Source organism: Meles meles, chromosome 8 (genome assembly GCF_922984935.1).
Source record: "Meles meles chromosome 8, mMelMel3.1 paternal haplotype, whole genome shotgun sequence".
Lineage (NCBI taxonomy): Eukaryota > Metazoa > Chordata > Mammalia > Carnivora > Mustelidae > Meles > Meles meles.
The window spans coordinates 42,207,802-42,225,965 of record NC_060073.1 but is presented as its reverse complement, the minus strand read 5'-3'; the positions used below and the strand labels follow the sequence as shown (position 1 = coordinate 42,225,965).

The following is an 18,164-nucleotide window of genomic DNA, read 5'->3' as shown; positions in this document are numbered from 1 at the left end:
GAGCCATGTTCAACTTCAAGGCTTTCCCTGGTAGAGAGGTGGTGGTCAGCGTCTGAGCTGATTTGTCATGGGCGTCGACCTTCGCTGCACCTCCCCTAGACTTGGGTGGACGTTTCCATACGGTGTGTTTTCTTCCACAGTCAATTGGAAGAAAAAATATATATATATATGAACAGAAAAAAAAGAAAACGAAGAGCATATTGTCACAAACTGCTACTTGAACATTCTTCAAACTGAGTTAAAAACCAAGTTGCTGAGGAAAAACTTCTGTTGGTTTCCTGTGGAGAGTGGTGGGCTGTTTTCCACGTGTGAGATTATTTCCCAACACCAACAAATGCCAGAAACCCATTCAGAGAAAAAAAAAGCCATATGTTAAAAGCAGTAACCTTGTAATATCCTTAAAGGAGAAAAAAAAATGTATATTTCTTACCTATTGGTGTTGTGGCTTCTTCTGCAAATGTTTGTCTTGCATATTAGTAACTTTAAATCTCTTTCAGGCTGTGTGTTTGTCATGTACAGGTGTGTCCAATCTGGTCTTATTTTGTTTGTTTCTTTTTCTTTTCTATTTATCCGTTGCATGAAAGCTGTGGTCAATGCAAAATCTCGACGACTTCAACGTCTTTGAAATTTCCCATGTGTTTTTAACGTGTAAGAAATGTAATCCACTGGTATTTCAGTGAGCAGCACTTTAAAAAGAATTTAACACAATGATCTTTAAATGGATAAGACTTGGGTTGTCTTTACACTAATAATACCATGTTAGAGTTGAGTGTCCCTTACTGAAGTTCTTATTCTGCTATCTACACGTGCCTCCATGCTTCCTGACAAACTTTACCTGTCAGCATGGTCTTCCCATGCCTAAAATTAAAAATGTTTCTTTCCCCTTTGTGCCCTTGGCCATCACTCACGGTCCTCTTCCCAGAGACTTGCACAATGACTCAAGGGAGAGCACGCTGTATAGCAGGTTGTCTCGTAGGGACCAAAGGCCCCGGCCAGCAAATGAGCAGTTCCTCCGCTTCACCCTGGGTGGGTATCATGCCGAAAACTTCCACCACGAGCAAAGGTTTGGGTGAGTTTAATTTCAATAGTCATTTCTCCACGAAGTGTCCTGAGGATTTGTAAAAGCAGAGCTCCCTGTCTTTCCCAGATTTTGCTTCAACTGTACAGAAAGGCCAAGTGATTTTGCATTGTGGTCTCGGCTGGGGTCACCGCTGAGCAGCCTGCAGCCAAAGAGAAAAAGTCTTTTCGGATTGGGCGTGCATCACCTGTGAACGCAGTGGTTTGATTTGCTTGCTGTGGATTAAATACATCTTCAGGTAACCATTTGCCTTATAGGTGTATTTTATTGTTAGGGTGATAGTAATTGACTAGGACCTGTTCTTTCATTTTTTTTTTCGTCTTTCTTTTGCACTTTATTATGGACCTATCATGGGATAGGTTATTTGGAAATTGCATACTTGGCTAATGTCCTAATTGCAGGCATCTTATGTGGAACTGTTGTCTATGAATAAAGATATATTCCCTAATCAGGTCCTTATATTTTTTCATTAACTGTACATGAAGAAAATATATTATGTTACAAATGATGCATCATATATATATATATCTTAGAGAGTACATATTATATACTGTGCGTTATTCATTTAAAAAGTCATTATTCTTGAGGCCCTACCTCAAATTTTGTATTTATGTCTACAAATGCAATTTATTGTATTATATATTTGCCTATTATATACTGGTATAAATTAGAATTTATCTTAATAATGTATGAGTTCACAAAACCCTAAATAAATGTCAGTGTTTAAAACATGATGATTTTAGTATCATGTCTATTACAAACCCATTACCCACATTCTCTCTTTCTTAACACATGGCCTTCAGGTATCCCCAGGATTGATCTATTGTATTAGAAGGAATCTGGAACAGAAATGGAAAACTGTCCTCCTGGGAAAATGAGATATTGTGCTGCTTTAGAAACAAATGCCAATTAAATTGTTATACCCTTAACTATCAGAATGCACTATTGTTTGCTGAATTATTAATTATCCCTCATGGGGAGGAGGAGAGGGAGTGGGAGATTCTGAGTGAATCTGGACAGAGGGACTGGACTAGTAGAATCCCTGGGTGTTTGAAGGGCCATTTTGCCAATCTTCAACTTTATTTCAATTCAGCAAACATTTGTGTAGCTTCTGCATGGAGTTAGACCCAGGGCAAAACAGAGTAAAAGAAAGAACAGTCCAGATGTCAAGGAACTCAGAGCCTAGTAGAAAGACTACTTCTGTTAATCAAACGAATCAATAGAGACCATTTCCCCAGCCCTGTAAGGTAGGTGGATCTTCCACGTTCCCTGCTCAGAGTTAGGCCCTGAGTTCCTAGGGCACGTGTAGGGACTGGCGGCTGGGCGTCCCTGTCTGATCCTGCCAACCCAGAAGCTCGACTCTGTCCTCAAACGAGTATGACACAATCACGCTCCACTCCTACCTTCCGCTTCTGTGTTGGCAGCCTACAGGGATGAGCTGGGCCACATTTAGGAGGAAAAGAAACGCCCTCACAAGCTGATTCTGAAAACCTGCCACGCGCATACATGCCCATCCTGTGTCATGGGATTGACAAAAACACACACTCAGACTTGTCCATGACCATGTACTTCAGCGTGGAGACCAAGCGGCAAGTCCCAAACTCAGTCTAAGACCTTATCGTGAAAGATGAAGAGTGTTCGGTGGGACCAGAGTTTGGTGCTGGCTCAGCCTCCTTGATTTCCTTCCTGAAATCCCATTGCTCAGTTATGTTTTCTTTTGCGTTTTTATGTCGGAAATTCTCAAGCCTACATAAAAGTGGGGAGTGTGAAGTAACGAACTCCCATGTCCGCGTTACTTGGTTTCAACAATCACCAACTCATTTTCCGGCTTATCCCTGAACTGGAATCTTGCAGTATTTCTTTGGATCATTTCAAAAGATCCCAGAAACCACAGAATTTTACTTGGAAATGCTCTGTTGTGTCGTTATGCTTGCTTTTAAATGGTCTTTCCCTATACTTGTTGTGATGAGTGGTGGGTGTTATACATAAGTGAGAATCAGTGAATTCTACCCCTGAAACCAGTTTTACTATACAGGTTGATGAACTGGAATTTAAATAAAAGCCAGAAATAAATAAAGAGTGGTGCCTGGGTGGCTCAGTTGATTGAGATTCAATTCTTTCTTTCTTTCTTTCTTTTTAAGATTGTATTTATTTATTTGATAGAAGACACAGCGAGAGAGGGAACAGAAGCAGGGAAAGTGGGAGAGGGAGAAGCAGGCTTCCCACCCAGCAGGGAGCCCAATGTGGGGCTCAATCCCAGGACCCCTGGATCATGACCTGAGCCGAAGGAAGATGCTTAACGACTGAGCCACCCAGGCCCCCCAGCATTTAATTCTTGATTTCCACTCAGGTCATGATCTCAGAGTCTTGGGATCTTGGGATGGAGCTGGCATCGGGCTCTGGGCTCAGCAGGAAGTCTGCTTGAGATTCTCTCTGTCCCTCTCCTTCTGTCCCCCTTCTCCCCTTGTGCACTCACGTGCTCCCCCCCCTCTAAAATACTAAATAAATCTTTAAAAAACAGTCCTTCCCTAAACAGGGACAATAACAAAATATGGAAAGGACAGAGCTCATGCATCTGTGGCAGAACCCGTGTACTCCGGGCTGTTAAAGAGGGGTGCAGGGCTCTGTCTGGGAGGAGCTAGTGTGGTGTTTGACCTTCCAACTCTCCTATCTTCCTCCAACCAATGTGTTTTCATTTGTATGGCAGTTCCTCGTCCCCTGTACTTTGCAGGTCTTCTCCTACCAAGCTTATTCCTTCGCTAGTCCTCTGCTTTTGCTCATGCTTCCTTCTTCCTCTCTAGATGTCTCTCCTGGAACCAGAGATTCAGAATCTCACAGTTGCATGGAAGTCTAAGGCAACTCCCTGCAGTATCGCGGATACACAGATTCTCGTACAGTAGTCTGTTTGGTGGGAACTGGATCTACAAAGAGATCTGTGTGGGAGGAGTAGTCACTGTCTAGAAAATTCACCAGGGGGACTCTGTCCTGCAAGAGACTCCTCCAGGAGTCTAAAATACTGCATCTTTACAGAGATTGGATTTACTTCTCTGATGTTCACATTCTACTATGTAAAACAGAGAGTATGTGTGGTGGGGGACACCCCTTTCTTGCGTTTTAGTGTAATCTGTAATTTTCTGAGAATCGTGATATTCCAAGTCCCCTTACCTTTTCAGCAAACTCCTCCAGACACTTGTAGGATTAGAAGAAAATAATGATTAGAATATAGTGTGGATCCACATTGAGAGAGACTCACGTTTTCACGATTCATTGCTCCAGCCTCTCATATTTTGACCTGTACACTCAGGGTCTTCAGAATTTATGTTTCTGGTACCTAAGACTTTGTGACATACAGTAGATACTCAATAAATGCATTGTTGAGGTGAATAAGCAAATACTGAGCATCGGCTCTGTTCAGGGAACAGAGCTCAGAACAGTAACGATGGGCAAGAACACATGAGGAAGACTAGATCCTTCCCACCAGGTTACTCAGACTGAGTGAGGCTTTAAGATGAGTATGTGCTTTCCAGGGAGATGAAAGCAAGTCAGCGACGGCATGGGCACAAGACAGACCATTTCAGGAAAGAGTGATGGATGAAACTGGAAGGTATAGTATATGCTTGTGGGCAGTGAGAACTGAGGCTGAAAATGTAGTTAAGGACTTGAGAGTCAAATCCCTTCAGTGCCAACGTGATGTTGTCTGTCAGGCCACTGGGAGCCATGGAAGGTTGTTGAATAATGGAGAGAGATTTCCTGGCAGAGGCAGCTATGATGCTGGAGACAAAGAATTGTCTTGGGGTTGAGGGCCAGCTCCTTTCCTTGTTTACACAGTCTCTGTTTTCTCACTTGTAAAACAGGAACATTTATACCCATCTCACATAGTCACCGTGACGATCCGCCAAACTTTGTAAGTGAAAATGTAGCACTGCGGATGCATGTTGGGTATTTACTGTTAGAGTCAGATTTGTGCATTTGAAGTGTTGACCCGATCTCTGTGTCAAGGATGGGTGAGAGTGGGGAGGAACTTGAGGCAAAAACTCTGGTTTGATTGTGCAAGAAACCAGCACCTTCAAAATGTCCGAAGTGAACTCCAAGACACCAGCCAGGTCATAAATCTAGAAGTACAGGGGGTCTTTCCAGGTCATCTCCTTCCTAACTCATGATTGGGGCCACCAGGGGCCACACTTAAAGTCAGAGTAATCAGCATGGAGATGACATGAACCAGTAGGCACAGACATAACAGTGGGGCTGGAGAAGGGTCCTGGAGACTCTCACCCCTGCTGAGTGCTGCCATGTCAGTTTCTGGATCCTGGCAGAGTCTCAGAATCCAGGGCAGGTGCTGGGCAGGTGTGGCTCAGGAGTTTCAGGACAGGTTTGATATTTTTATCCCACCAGTTGTTTCTCCATGCCTTCTCCTCTCAGTCAGTTAGTGAAGGCTGAGGGATTCTGCGGTTATTTATGAAGGAGGCTCATTTGCACAATTTTCCCACATGCCCATCCCAAGTGGGTGTTGGGGGACAGATGCACGGAGTGAGCTTTGGGCCGTACCTTCTAAGAGAATATGAATTTGATCTTTCTTGGATGAGAGCATTGACAAAGACCATAATAAACAAAAAAATCACTCAGCCCCACCTGCTCAAAAGTGGAGAGTCCTGCTAAGCACAAGGCCATGACAGTCTTAATGAGCACTCCTTCTCCGATCTTGCCTTCTTGCAAGAGCTTTGTGGTTATACAGCCCCTGTGTCTTGAGGTGGGGGTGGGATGAACTTGCCCTAAGCCAGAACTGGTATTTTGTCAAGTTGGTACGATGCGAGAGAGAATGGTGGAGACTGAATTTCTCTGGATTTCTGTCCTTCCATTCTCTAGTAACATCTTCCACTTTAACTAGGTTTGTTGTCGCTGAGCCGAATGTGACCCTTGGTATGGCAGATTGGCTACTGGCTCTACTTCTTTACCCAACCCTGAATCACATCTGGGCTATGTCCTCATTGTGAACAGATTGTATTTCTTGCCTGTTGCCTTTAATAGCATGGGAGCAGAAGTGACAGTGTGCCTGTTTTGAGTCTAGCCCTTAAGAGACCTGGCCTATTGCCACTTGCTCATTTGTGACTCCTTGTGCCGTGAGATAAACACATCCTGGCTAACCTACTGGTCCAAGGCAGACAAAGGGCATGTGGGAGAGTCACTCAACTGACATACAGATTTGCTATGAGAAATCAATCAGCTCAGCCGCTGTGGCCTGAAGCAGACATGTCTGGCTGAGGCCAGCCCAGAGGAGCTGAATCCTAGCCACCTGGTAGATATGTGAAAATAAATGCTTAGTGTTGTATGGCCCCTGAAACTTTATAGTTGGTCATTATGCAGCAATAGCTAACAGATACATAGGGAATGGCCTTTTGACTAAGTTCTGCCCGGAGATAAGTAAAAGTGATACACGGGACTCTTGAGTATGCTTTTCTCCTTCTCTTCGTTCTATTCCGTGTTTACTATTTGGAAGGTGGATGTAATGGCTGGAGTATCAGCCTATGATCCATGGATCATAGGAATGATAGAGCAGAGATCTGGAAGGAGCCTGGCTCCCTGAGTATTCATAGAACCAGTGGATGAAACATGGACTGCCCAGCTCTAGAATTCTTTTACCCGGGAGAGAGAGTATCAAACATCTCTTATTGATGTTATTATTGTTTGGGAGTTTTTTCATTATACAAAGTTGGATGGACTCTTCAGTGATGCAGGTCATTAAATATACTAGGAGGACTAGAAGGAGACCCAGGGAACCACTGGGAAATGTGGGAAAGCTTAATTTTACTTTGTTGGCAAGGAGAATTTTTGTGGCCTGTGACTCTGGAAAGTAGTCTAAAAAGCATTGGAAAGGACAATTTCCATTTTATGTAGCTGTCAGAAGCCAGTCTTACGAACTGATAGGATAGGTTGTTGCCTGAGGTAACTAGAGCAATCTCTCCTGGTTCTAAAATCTCTCACTATGCCATCCCATGGCCTGAAATTCCTTCAGTGGATAGTCATTGTTTTGGGTCATAGGCCGGCTCATGGAAGCTGTAGTTCAGTGAGGAATTCTCCATCTCTTCTAACTCCGTGTGAGCAGGTATAAAAGCATGCCTTCCTCCTAACTTTCCTGCAGAGTGCTGGCCACAGTGTTGAGCACATGGGACTTCTACTACGAATGAAGTATTGTCTTAAGGCGTAGAGAAAAAGACTGGGTATACGCTTTTGTGGGCAGCCGAGGGACACTGGGTGGTGGAAGAGACTGTGTGGAAGAAAGTTTGAAAGTTGATGAGGAGGAGTCAGTCATCTTTTCTCTACACTTTTGGTTTCCATGATGAGAAATTTTCCCCAAACTCTTTTGGCTTTTTATTCCACTCCCTTCCTACACCTTACAGAGGAGTGGGGAGGGCCATTGGTCCTCATTTCTCAATGAGTTCTCCTTCACACTCCTGCTTCGCCCACACCAGTGGGAGCCGATGGCTGTGCCAAGGTCCAGTCTGGAAGGAGGGCCAGTCCATTTAGGCTTCCATGTTAGGCTAGTCTCTTCCAGCGTTGTGTCTATATTCATAAAAGTCATGTTTGGCCTCCTGCTAACTCTTTTACTTATCAATTGGTCAAAACTTAAGCAGGGGACAGAGCTGCTATTTATTCATCTCCCACAAGACCTCAACAAGGAGGTGGACTCCAAGGGCTTTACCCCAGGAGAAGCAGTAGACAGTTCTGAAGCTTAACAGTTCGGCACACAGATTCTGGAGTCATACTGCTTGGGTTTGAAGCTTGGCTCAGCCACTCATTTGGCAAATGGCCCAGTTTCCATATCTGTAACACAGGTATGGTGATCCCACTTACCTAATCGGGTTGTCTTGAGGACGAAATCCATGGGAAGGACTTCTCTTAGAGCAGTAACCCAGCCAGAGTTACATGTAATAAATGGAGCCATTATTATTCCGGTTGGGGTTGGGGCAAGGCCTGCTTCTGGAAGACACTATCCTGTTGGAGAGAGGCATATCCGCTTTTCCCTGGTCTATAGGGATGGACAACATGTGCTTCTTACACAATAGTTTACAGAACCTGTGTATGTGCACACCTTGGTTCTTGTCATGGAACCTTGAAACTCATCCAAGATTATTGATGTTAGAGATTAGCTTCATCTGGAGAATTATTAGGTGCCTTTATCTATATTTCTCTCTAAAGATTTTTCTATCTGTCTTCCTACAGGTTGCTACCTAGCTTTGGTCCAAAGAGTGTTTGAAGTGGCAAGACAGAGGACAATAGTTAACTTAGCAAAATATGAGTCCCTCTAATTTGGGTGTCATTTAAGTTTGAAGGTAGTAATTGGAAGTAGACATTTTTTATGTAGAATTCATATATTCATATAGAGACAGAAGGACATGCATGAATATACTCATTTGACCCCTCTTTATGATTGCATGCGAGCTTCAGGAAATGAGAATACCCACAAAGGTTAGGGGCGCATGGTTTCAGGGAGTCCTGGGCGACCAAGCTTGTGAAGGAGACTTGGGGTTTTTGTGTTTTCCTAGGCTCTGCCACCAAATTGGCACTTGTGTTAATTTCTAGGGCAGCCACATCATAGCAACACAAACTGGAAACTTAACACAGCAGAAACTTAGACTCATAGTGCTGGAAGTTAGAAATCCGAAATCAAGATGTTGGCAGGCCCAGCCTCCCCCCGAAGCCCCTGGAGGAGGAGCCTTGCTTGCATCCTCTAGCTTCTGGTGGCTGCAACATTTCAGTTTGTCTCCTTTGTCCTCTGGTGTTCTCCCTGTCTCTGTCTTCCCACGGCATTTCCTCTTCTTACGAGGCCATCTTGAATTAAGGCCCACACTCATGATGTCATCTTGACTCAATGACATCTGCAAACACACAGTTTCTACACAAGGTCACACATACAAGTACTGGGGGTGAGAATTCTGAAATAGCCTTTGGGGGGACAACACAGTCCAATCTGTAATAGCACTATCCTCTGATTTTCCCCAGTTTTATAAGGAAGCTTGTTACGTGTCCATAAATGTGAAGGTAGTTGAAAGGCTGTTTGGACAAAGGAGAGCAGTTTGGGGAGGGGAAGTGAAGGGCAATAAATGAGATGCAAAATCTCTCTACCTTGAATCTGCCTCTGGCTTGTGGATTTAGTTTGCATACGACAAAGAGTCCTTCTAACTTTGCCCTCTGTGGAATCTGCTGTCCCACAAAGATTCAGCAACAGAGCAGTTCTGGGGGCCGATGTGAGAAGGCAGTCAGTTGCCTTGGTGATGGCCAGTGAGAAATGTCTGTTCTCCATGCTGCTTCCTGGGAGAGCAACCACTGAGTCATTCAGTGAACATATATCCAGCTCCTAAAATGCACTAGGTTCTGTTCGAGGTGTGGAGCTACACTGATGAACAAGGAAGGCAAAAATCCGACTCCTGTGAGATTGCATTGCATGGGGGAGACAGAATAAATAAGACTAAATCATTATTTCAGATGATAATAAGCACTATAGGGGCACCTGGGTGGCTCAGTGGTTTAAAGCCTCTGTCTTCTGCTCGGGTCATGATCCTGGGGTCCTGGGATGGAGCCGCGCATCACATCAGGCTCTCTGCTCACCCCCACCCCCCGGCCCCGCCTGCCTCTCTGACTACTTGTAATCTCTGTCTGTCAACTAAATAAAATCTTAAAAAAAATAATAAGCACTATACAATAATAAAGCCAGGTAAGGAGGCAGAGAGACCTGGGGAAGTGAGAGGAAGACCTCTTCTTCAGATGGGGGCTCCCAAGGAGTTGACATTCGAATAGAGATTTGAGTGCTATAAAGAGAGACGCACACAGAGATTTATGGAAACAATGTTCCAGGTAGTGGGAGCAGTTCTTGAGGAAGGCACAAACTTGGAATGTTTGAGGAATAGCAAGAAAGCTGACCTGGAGGGAGCAAGGGGTAGCGAGTGGGGAGAGAGACAGCTGGGAAGGTAGGTAGAGACCTGCTAAGATGTTTGGGTGTTTTCAATACATGGTGGAAAAGTGCAGGGGTATGTTTTATTTTTTGTTTTTTGTTTTTTTTGTTTTTGTTTTTTTTTTGCAAGGGAACGGGACTGGACACATGGTTTAAAAAGCAGATTATGACTGCTGGGGATGAAGAGTGGATCAGAAGAAGCAAGAGAGGAGGCAGAGGGAATAATGGGGAATTGATGGCCATGGACTAAGAAAGGGACAATGATGGACTAGAGCAAGGTGGGAATAGTGAGGAGTGGTGAGAGGTGATTGATTTGGAGTTTTTCTTTAAAGTATACTGACAGGGCTTGATGGCTTGAATGTGAGGGATGTGAGGGAAAGCAAGTCAAGGATGACCCCAGGTTATTTGATTGGAGCACCTGGCAAAGACTTAGAAGGCAGCAGGAAACAAGTTTGGGAAGAGGGAAAAAATCAAAGTCTCATTTGGCCATATTATATTTTTTCCCCATAACCACTGAAGTTTTTTCTTTAAAACCAGCTTCATTGAGATATAAGTTACATACTATACAGTGAACCTATTTATTTCTTATTTTTTTATAAACATATAATGTATTTTTATCCCCAGGGGTACAGGTCTGTGAATCGCCAGGTTTACACACTTCACAGCACTCACCATAGCACATACCCTCCCCAATGTCCATAACCCCACTCCCCCTCTCCCAACCCCACCTCCCCCCAGCAACCCCAGTTTGTTTTGTGAGATTAAGAGTCACGTATGGTTTGTCTCCCTCCCAATCCCATCTCATTCATTTATTCTTCTCCTATCCCCTAACCCCCCATGTTGCTTCTCCACTTCCTCATATCAGGGAGATCATATGATAGTTGTCTTTCTCCGATTGACTTATTCAGTGAACCTATTTAAAGTCTGCAGTTCAATGGCCGTTAGTATATTAATCTGTGAGTTCTTCACCCACCGCCACAATCAACTTTAGAACATTTTATTACCCCAAAATAAACCTCGTGCTCTTTAGCTGTCACCTGCGAATCCTTCCTTCCCCTTCCCCTCAGCCCGAGGCAACCACTTTCTGTCCCTGTAAATTTGCTCATTCTGGACATTTTCTATAGCTGGAATAAGATATGTGATCCCTTGTGACTGGCTTCTTCCACTTCGTATAATGTTTTCAAGATTCATCTGTGTTATGGTGTGCAGCGGGACTTCATTTCTCTTTATTGCTGAATAATATTCCACAGTATAAATATATCGCATTTTATTTATCCATTCACCAGTTGATGGACATTGGGCTATTTCCACTTTTTGGCTATTACGAATAATGCTGCTAAGAACATTTATGTCCAACTTAGTGTGTGGACATATGTTTTCATTTCTCTTGTGTGTGTACCTAGGAGTACAATTGCTGGATTGTATGGTAGCTTTCTCTTTAACAGTTTGAAGAACCATTCTACATTCCCACCAGCAGTATGTGAGGGTTCTAATTTCTCCACTTCCTTGTCAGCATTTGTTATCTGTCTCTTTGATTTTAGCTATCCTAGTGGCTATGAAGTGGTAGCTCACTGTAGTTTTGATCTGCATTTCCCAGATGCCTAATGATGTTGAGCATCTTTTCATGTGTTTAATTGGCTTTTTGTATATCTTCTTTGGAGGAATGTTTATGCAGATCCTTTGCCCAATTTCAAATTGCGTTGTCTATTTGTAGTAGTTTCTTAATAGATACAAGTCTCAATCAGATATATAACTTGCAATTCTCTCCCTGTCCTGTGAGTTGTTTTTTCACTGTCGGTGGTGTCCTCTAAAGCACAAATGTTTCTGATTTTGATGATGTGGTCATATTACATTTAAGACACCTAATAGGTGGTTGGGTGGATAAGCCTGGGGTTCAGAGGAGAACCTGGGGCTGGGGATACACATTTCAGAATCATGCATGTATAGACAGTATTGAAAGCCATGAGACTCGATGAGAACATGGAAGAGTGAGTGTGGCTGGAAGAGAAGAAGGCTGACATTTAGGGATTGGGAAGGAGAGGCAGAAGGATAATCAAAGGAAGCTCCTGGCTCCTGGAGAAATCAGAAAGGAAGCTATTCAGAAAGGCAGGGTGGACTTGGGATCTGGCATTGGGTAAACCAAGTCTCACTGCTTCCTCCACTGAGCACAGGTCCCATCGCAATATCCCAACCTCAAGCACCTAAACCGCCACGTGTCGTTGCCACGACAGAAGTTTGCTGGGTGTGTTCTGTGAGACTTACCTTAGCCAAACAGGTGTACCCACTCAAAATCCCCATGCAAGAAACGCACTTATGAGAGGAGACTGAAGTACTTCGCTATGTAGGAAGATCTATGACCTTGTTGAGATTAACTCTTGTAGTGTTAATGGATGTGATGCTGCAAAGCTTTGACAGAACTTATGTCTTGCTTTAGTTTTTAATGGAACACGCTAAAAGCCCCATCCCACGGGACCAACTAATTACAGAGACCTCAAGATGGAGAGCTCTAAAGGTCTTACCCAGACCATCTTTTCCCTGTGCTGGAGTAATTGTGTCTTCCAGGGGTTCTAGGATTTTTGACATCAGTGAAAGGGCCTTTGAAACAAAAGTTCAAAACTACTACAGACTGCTCCCATTGAGGTGTATCTAAAAACTGCAGAGGAGAGAGGGGCCGTGGCTCTCAGCACAACATGGTTTACGGGTAGTCTCATTCACAAAGCCCTATAACACTTGAGGAATCCTGTTTTCTGCAAGATGTGTGATTTTAATGCTGGCTTTAAATGTAACATGCTCTAGGTTGAAGGAATAAGTCCCGACTCTGTAATGAAAACACAGGGTCAAGGCAGACAGCTCCCCTCTGGGCTTGAGCTGAATGCCGGACGAGTTGGAGAATCAGTTTAGCTTTGACATCAGTTTGCCTCTTAATCTTTTCAGCTCAACTTTTAGAGTGCACAACACACTTCTCTGATGACTCGCCTCCTTCCTCTTCAGCCATCAGGAGCTTGAATTTACCTGCTGGTTCACTTTCTTTTTCATCTGTCAAGGGACCACAACGTGAAGGGCCAAGTGGGACAGTGGCTTGCATACAGAAATATCCAGAAAAATAGGGCAGAGATCAGAAAAGCATGTAGAACCTTCTCTCTTAATAAGCAGTGCTGCTAATTTGGTGACCTTCAATGGGGTCTCCTGGGGTTCTGATTATGTAGGGGCTAGAAATATGGGAAGTGAGGGGGGTACAGGAAGTGAGAAGGGCAGATCCTTATCAGTGAACAGAATTATGAAACCTTGGAACTGGTTTCCCAAGGATGTGTGAGGACTGTTCAAAGACTTCCCTTTCCTCCTCTGGGATTGCAAATATTAAAGGGGCTGTTGGGCTTAGAGAGAGGAGCCCAGTTGGGCAAGTGGAGATTTAAATCCCATTGCGGGGGGGGGGGGGGGCACCTGGGTGGCTCAGTTGGTTGAGCTACTCCCTTCACCTCAGGTCATGATCCTGGAGTCTCAGGGTCGAGTCCCCAAATCGGGATCCCAGCTCCACGGGAAGTCTGCTTCTCCCTCTGAACTTCTCCCCTCTCATGCTCCCCCCGTCTCTCAAACAAATATATAAAATCTTAAAAAAAAATCCCATTGGGGCTCATTTGGTATAAATCAGAGGTTCTGTCATCTCTGATTTCACGACTCTGTATCCTGGTTATAAATAATATTCCTGAGTGGAAGTGCGACAAAACCTGGGACATCTTTACAGGGAAAGCTCCGGGTCCAGAAGGGGGGGTCACAGAGTAGGAAGAGGACTTCCCTTCTTGCCAGCAACAAAGTCTAACTTATCTCCGCAGGGAATAGTGTTGTGGTGAGAGGAGGGTCCCATAGGAACTGCGGGAGAGGCCAAAACTAGCTATGAAAGGAGAGAAGGGCTGTTGACAGAATCATCAAGTCACCAAGAAAAAAAAAATGGTTGAGAATTTCCCCTATGTGGCAGCATTTGCCCTGCAGAACCGGAAGGTTTGCAGATAGACTCCCCAGACCCCCACTGTAGCTCACTCCAGCTCGGGGACCCTTCTTCGGTGGCCCCGGTCTCGGCGGCCAGTCCCCCCCCCTCCCCGCACTCCCGAAGCGCGTAGCCGGAGAGAGGGGTCCACCGGAGAGCGGAGACAGAAGGTACCAGTGGCGAGCGCCGACTCAGCCGCCAGCCCCCTCAGCCCATCGCCCCTCCCCGCCCAGTTGCGGGAGCAAATCCCGGTAATTGCTTTCCGGGGAGGGGCTGGGCGCGCACCGTGGCGCCGCCCGGGTCAGGGTTCCCGCGGGGGAAAAAGCCCACCCGCGAGGACTCGGCGGCTCTTCGTCTCGGCTGGGAGGAACTGTGGCAACTTCGGCAACCCCCACCGCGGCGAAGAAGCAGAGCCAGCGACAGTGGCGAGGCCAGCTCGGCTGGGCTGGAGCGCGTGAAGCCGAAGGGGCGCCTGGCGTCTTTAGTGTCTCCTTTTTGGCCGCGCGTCCCGGGACTCCAGCTCCGGTGCTCCTGGTAGTAGCGGCTTCCGTGCCTGCCTCCCGGGTGCTCGCAGGTCGGCGGGCGAAGCAGGAGAACCCGATTCCAGCGCCGAGCGCAACCTGCCGGAGTGGCCGAGCCCGGCGCTCCCACCCCAGCTCCGAGGCGGACGCAGCCGCAGCGGGGACCGGGGCCCGAGCCCCGCGCGGCAGCCGCCCGCGGTGGGGGGCGGGCTGGGGGCGGGGCGGCCAGGGCTGCCTTGCGGGGCGCGATCCCCGAGCGTAGCACCCGGCGCTGCCGAGCCACCTCCCCCGCCGCCCGCTAGCAAGTTTGGCGGCTCCGTGCCCGGCGCGCCTAGAGATCCAGGCGCATTTGTTTCCTCCTGGTTTCCGCGCGCCCCGTTTGGCGGGGACCCTCGGGAGCGATGCCGAGGGATGTGATTTTAGTTTTGTGGTTCTGTGTGTGCACCGCCAGGACAGGTAAGCTCGGCTGGGGCGGGCGGAGGCATCCAGGGGAAGAGGGGAGTCGCGCCGCTGTGCCCAGTGCCCGCACAGGCGTTAGGAGACCTGGAGACGAGCTCCGTGCTGGTCCGGGAAGGGCGGCGCGGTGTGGATGGGTGCCCCGGATCGCTGTGCCCTGCTCCAGGTGAAAGGGTGAGAAGTGGGACTCACGGGCTGGAAGAAGCCCCCATGAGTGCTCCCTTCCTTGGAGACGCGGCCTCGCGGACGCGGGAGTGAGGGGCGCGGCCGAGCCGGCGCACTCTCCTGCTGCTAGTAGCCAGCTTCCGGGTCGGAACCACGGCAGGTTCGGCCCGCGAGCCCCACGCCCCCGAACTTGAAAGGTGCGGTGGAAACCGCTCTGACTGCGCGGGGCCGTGCGGGGAAGGGGCAGCCGCGGGAGTCGCGCCGGCAGAGAGAGCGCTTCCGGCCGGCGGGCGGGCGCGGCCGCGGCCCGGGAGGGCACGGTACGGGGTGAAGGCTGCGGGCGAACCGCGCATTCTGTGGTCTCGCCTTGTCCCCTCCTGACTCTCACCGGGGGAACTCCAAGAGCGTTCTCTCCCTCTCCACCCTGTCCCCAGGGGCTGGACGAACAATAATTGGTGGGAATTGGAACCGTGGAGACAATCCAGGGAGATTTTCTCAAGCTTCCAGCCAGTTTTCCCTTGCTATAATTGCGACTGGGGATTGTGGAGGGAGGACTAGGATAATTGGCGTAATTTCTGAAGTCCCCACTTCGTTCTGCCTCCAGAGACGCAGTTGTGAGGACTCTAAGAGCACCTCTTTCCATCCGCTCCCACTCGCCCCCAGCCCCATATCTCATGGGGTTTGGGGACCCGTTCTCGGTCGTCTTCTCCACGGGTCTCATAGTAGAGGTGGGAAGGTGGGGGATGGGTGGGGTGGGGTGGAGTAGGCACCGTATAGGCAAAAAATACAGCCCTCCGATGCCCCGGGTGGGGGTGGGAGCGTGGCGAATTTTTATTCCTGGGCTAGCCAGCCTTAGTATGCGCTGCCGACCTTGCATCCCAGAACCGGCGTGTGGTCACTCTTCCCTTTATCTTTTCTTTATTTTTCTTTCTTTTTTTTTTTAAATCACTCTCATTTCCCTTTTTAGAGGCATAGCCTCCTTCCCGGGCCAGGCAGCAAGTTTATGAGGAAAGGGCTGGGGAGGGTGCCGTGCCTTGGTTGGCCTGAAAGTTCCCTCCGCCTGCGCCCCAGGCGCTCCTCTTTGGCAGTTAGCCCGCCTGAGGATACAAAGTTGGGCTTTCGTCTACCCAGGTGAGAGGGTAGCAGCTTTCCCTTTGCTTAAGGTGTAGACTTCTCCAGGGACAAAAGGAATCCTCCTCCTTTTCCTGTCTTCATCCGAGCTTCCCAAGGCTTCAGGCACAGCCAGGTTCAGTCCAGCCTAGAATAGTTGCTTCTTGGGTGTGGGCACCTCGGGATGGACTAGGCTTTTAAAACCAAGAACACACCGGAAGAAATGCGCCCCCAGAAAATCAGGACGGGCGAGGCTAATGCAGAACATGCACTACCAGTCCCGTGCGCGGAGAATCTGGTGCTGGTGGGCGTTTTAATGGAGGAACGGCAGAGAGAGACACAGATGGGGGAGGGGGCAGCTCCTTGGTCATTTCACATCCTCAAGTGCCCGTCGTTACCGGTTTCCCTAAATCCTTTGTTCTCATTAGTTTTCTGAAAAGTCGGCAAAAGTGCCCCCATCCGGAATGGACTGGGTCTCCGGGGTGCATTGCTCTTGGAGACCTTGAAGAACACAGTCTTTCCCCTTTCCCACACTAAAGCTCTTTCAATCGTGTAAAAATTCTGTTGTAGTGAAGATTCATTCATGTATTTATTCAAGGAACAGTTGAGCGCCTTGCTGGGTGCCAGGATTGGTTATGCAGAGAGGAAATGACTTGGTCCTTCTTGACTTACAGGAACTTAAAAAGCTTAGTTGAGAATCTAGTAGAAACTGGAAAACGTTTTTTTCCCCCCTATAGCTTGAAGGGGGGCACGGTGGGTGGTAGGAGAGGAGGCAATATAAGAAGTTTCATTGAAAGCAATACAGAGGAGAAATGGTAGGAATGAATTTTGGGGAGGGGTGGTTGGTGGTCAGGGAAGGCTTTAATCAGGAGGTGACATGTAAGGGGGGTGTTTTGAAGGCTTTGCAGGGAGTTTTCCAGTTGGGCAGAGTGGGGCAAGTCATTCCATGCGGAGGGTGGAGGCTGTGCACAGGCAGGGGGAGCATGGGAGGGTCTGCCCTATTGGTTATGGCAGTTGCTAGGGAGCGTGGGTTTTTTGTGCCCCTTGGCACTTCTTGAACGCCAGAGGCCACATACTGCTTCTGCGAAAAATATCAGAAGAATCAGGATGGCGGGGAGCGGGTGGTTTGGAATTATATCTCAAGTCCTTTACTTAAAAATTTCTTGTCTCTTGAAGGGGTACCATCAGCAGTTTTCGGGGGGGGGGGCAGCCTCTTTGATTTGCCCAGGAGCCACCACCCCTGCATCAAACCTTCATTCTCTTTGGTAGCAGAGGCTGACTCGTGATTAGTTTATCAGGATCCAAACAGCCTCTCAGAAAGTTTATTTGTCAAGTGGGACAATTGGTGTCTAGGCTGTTAACAGTCCAGGATGAAATAAACATGTGGTTCACTTAGTGAGCTGCTCAGATATCAGTGCCTTTGAATGGAAATGAAGAGATGATATCAGGCACATTTTAATTAAAGCAGCACTGCAGTGCAGTCGTGGTTACATATGAGAAGATCTAATGATAGGTGTCACAGGAAGCTGCTTCAGTTGCTCATTGTTCAGGGACCTTGTTTTAAGAGACTAAAATGGAGTCAAGATAGGAGGTGCTGTTCTCCAGGTCTTGTTATTTCTTGGTGAAAGATCATTCTGGGATTTCCAGGTACATGCTTAATAAGGACAGTTTAGAAGGCTACATTATTATTATGTCCCTGAGCTTTCTCCGATGGATGGCTGGGCTGTGTGATTAATACCCAGTTCCCTTTCCTGCTTTTTTGGTCACCAGGCCAGGCTGGTGGTGGTGGTTGGGGGGTGTGTGGCAGTGGGGAGCCCCTAGGGCACCTTTTGCAGCCTTTTGCTGCCACCTGCTGGAAAGGAGAGCCTTTTCTTTTTGAACCACTTTACTGGCTCTTCATTAACT

General features: G+C 47.3%; 1 protein-coding gene across 2 annotated transcripts in view; it reads left to right on the top strand.

The window, feature by feature from the left end:
• The first annotated feature begins 14,798 nt into the window (after positions 1-14,798).
• Positions 14,799-18,164, top strand: part of NELL1 (neural EGFL like 1) — an 860,623-nt gene continuing 857,257 nt past the window's right edge. For both annotated transcript variants that reach the window (XM_046016014.1, XM_046016013.1), the window contains exon 1: positions 14,799-14,984. In XM_046016014.1, the coding sequence (XP_045871970.1) occupies positions 14,930-14,984 (55 nt within the window). In that variant the 5' untranslated portion in view covers positions 14,799-14,929. The remainder of the gene's footprint in view (positions 14,985-18,164) is intronic.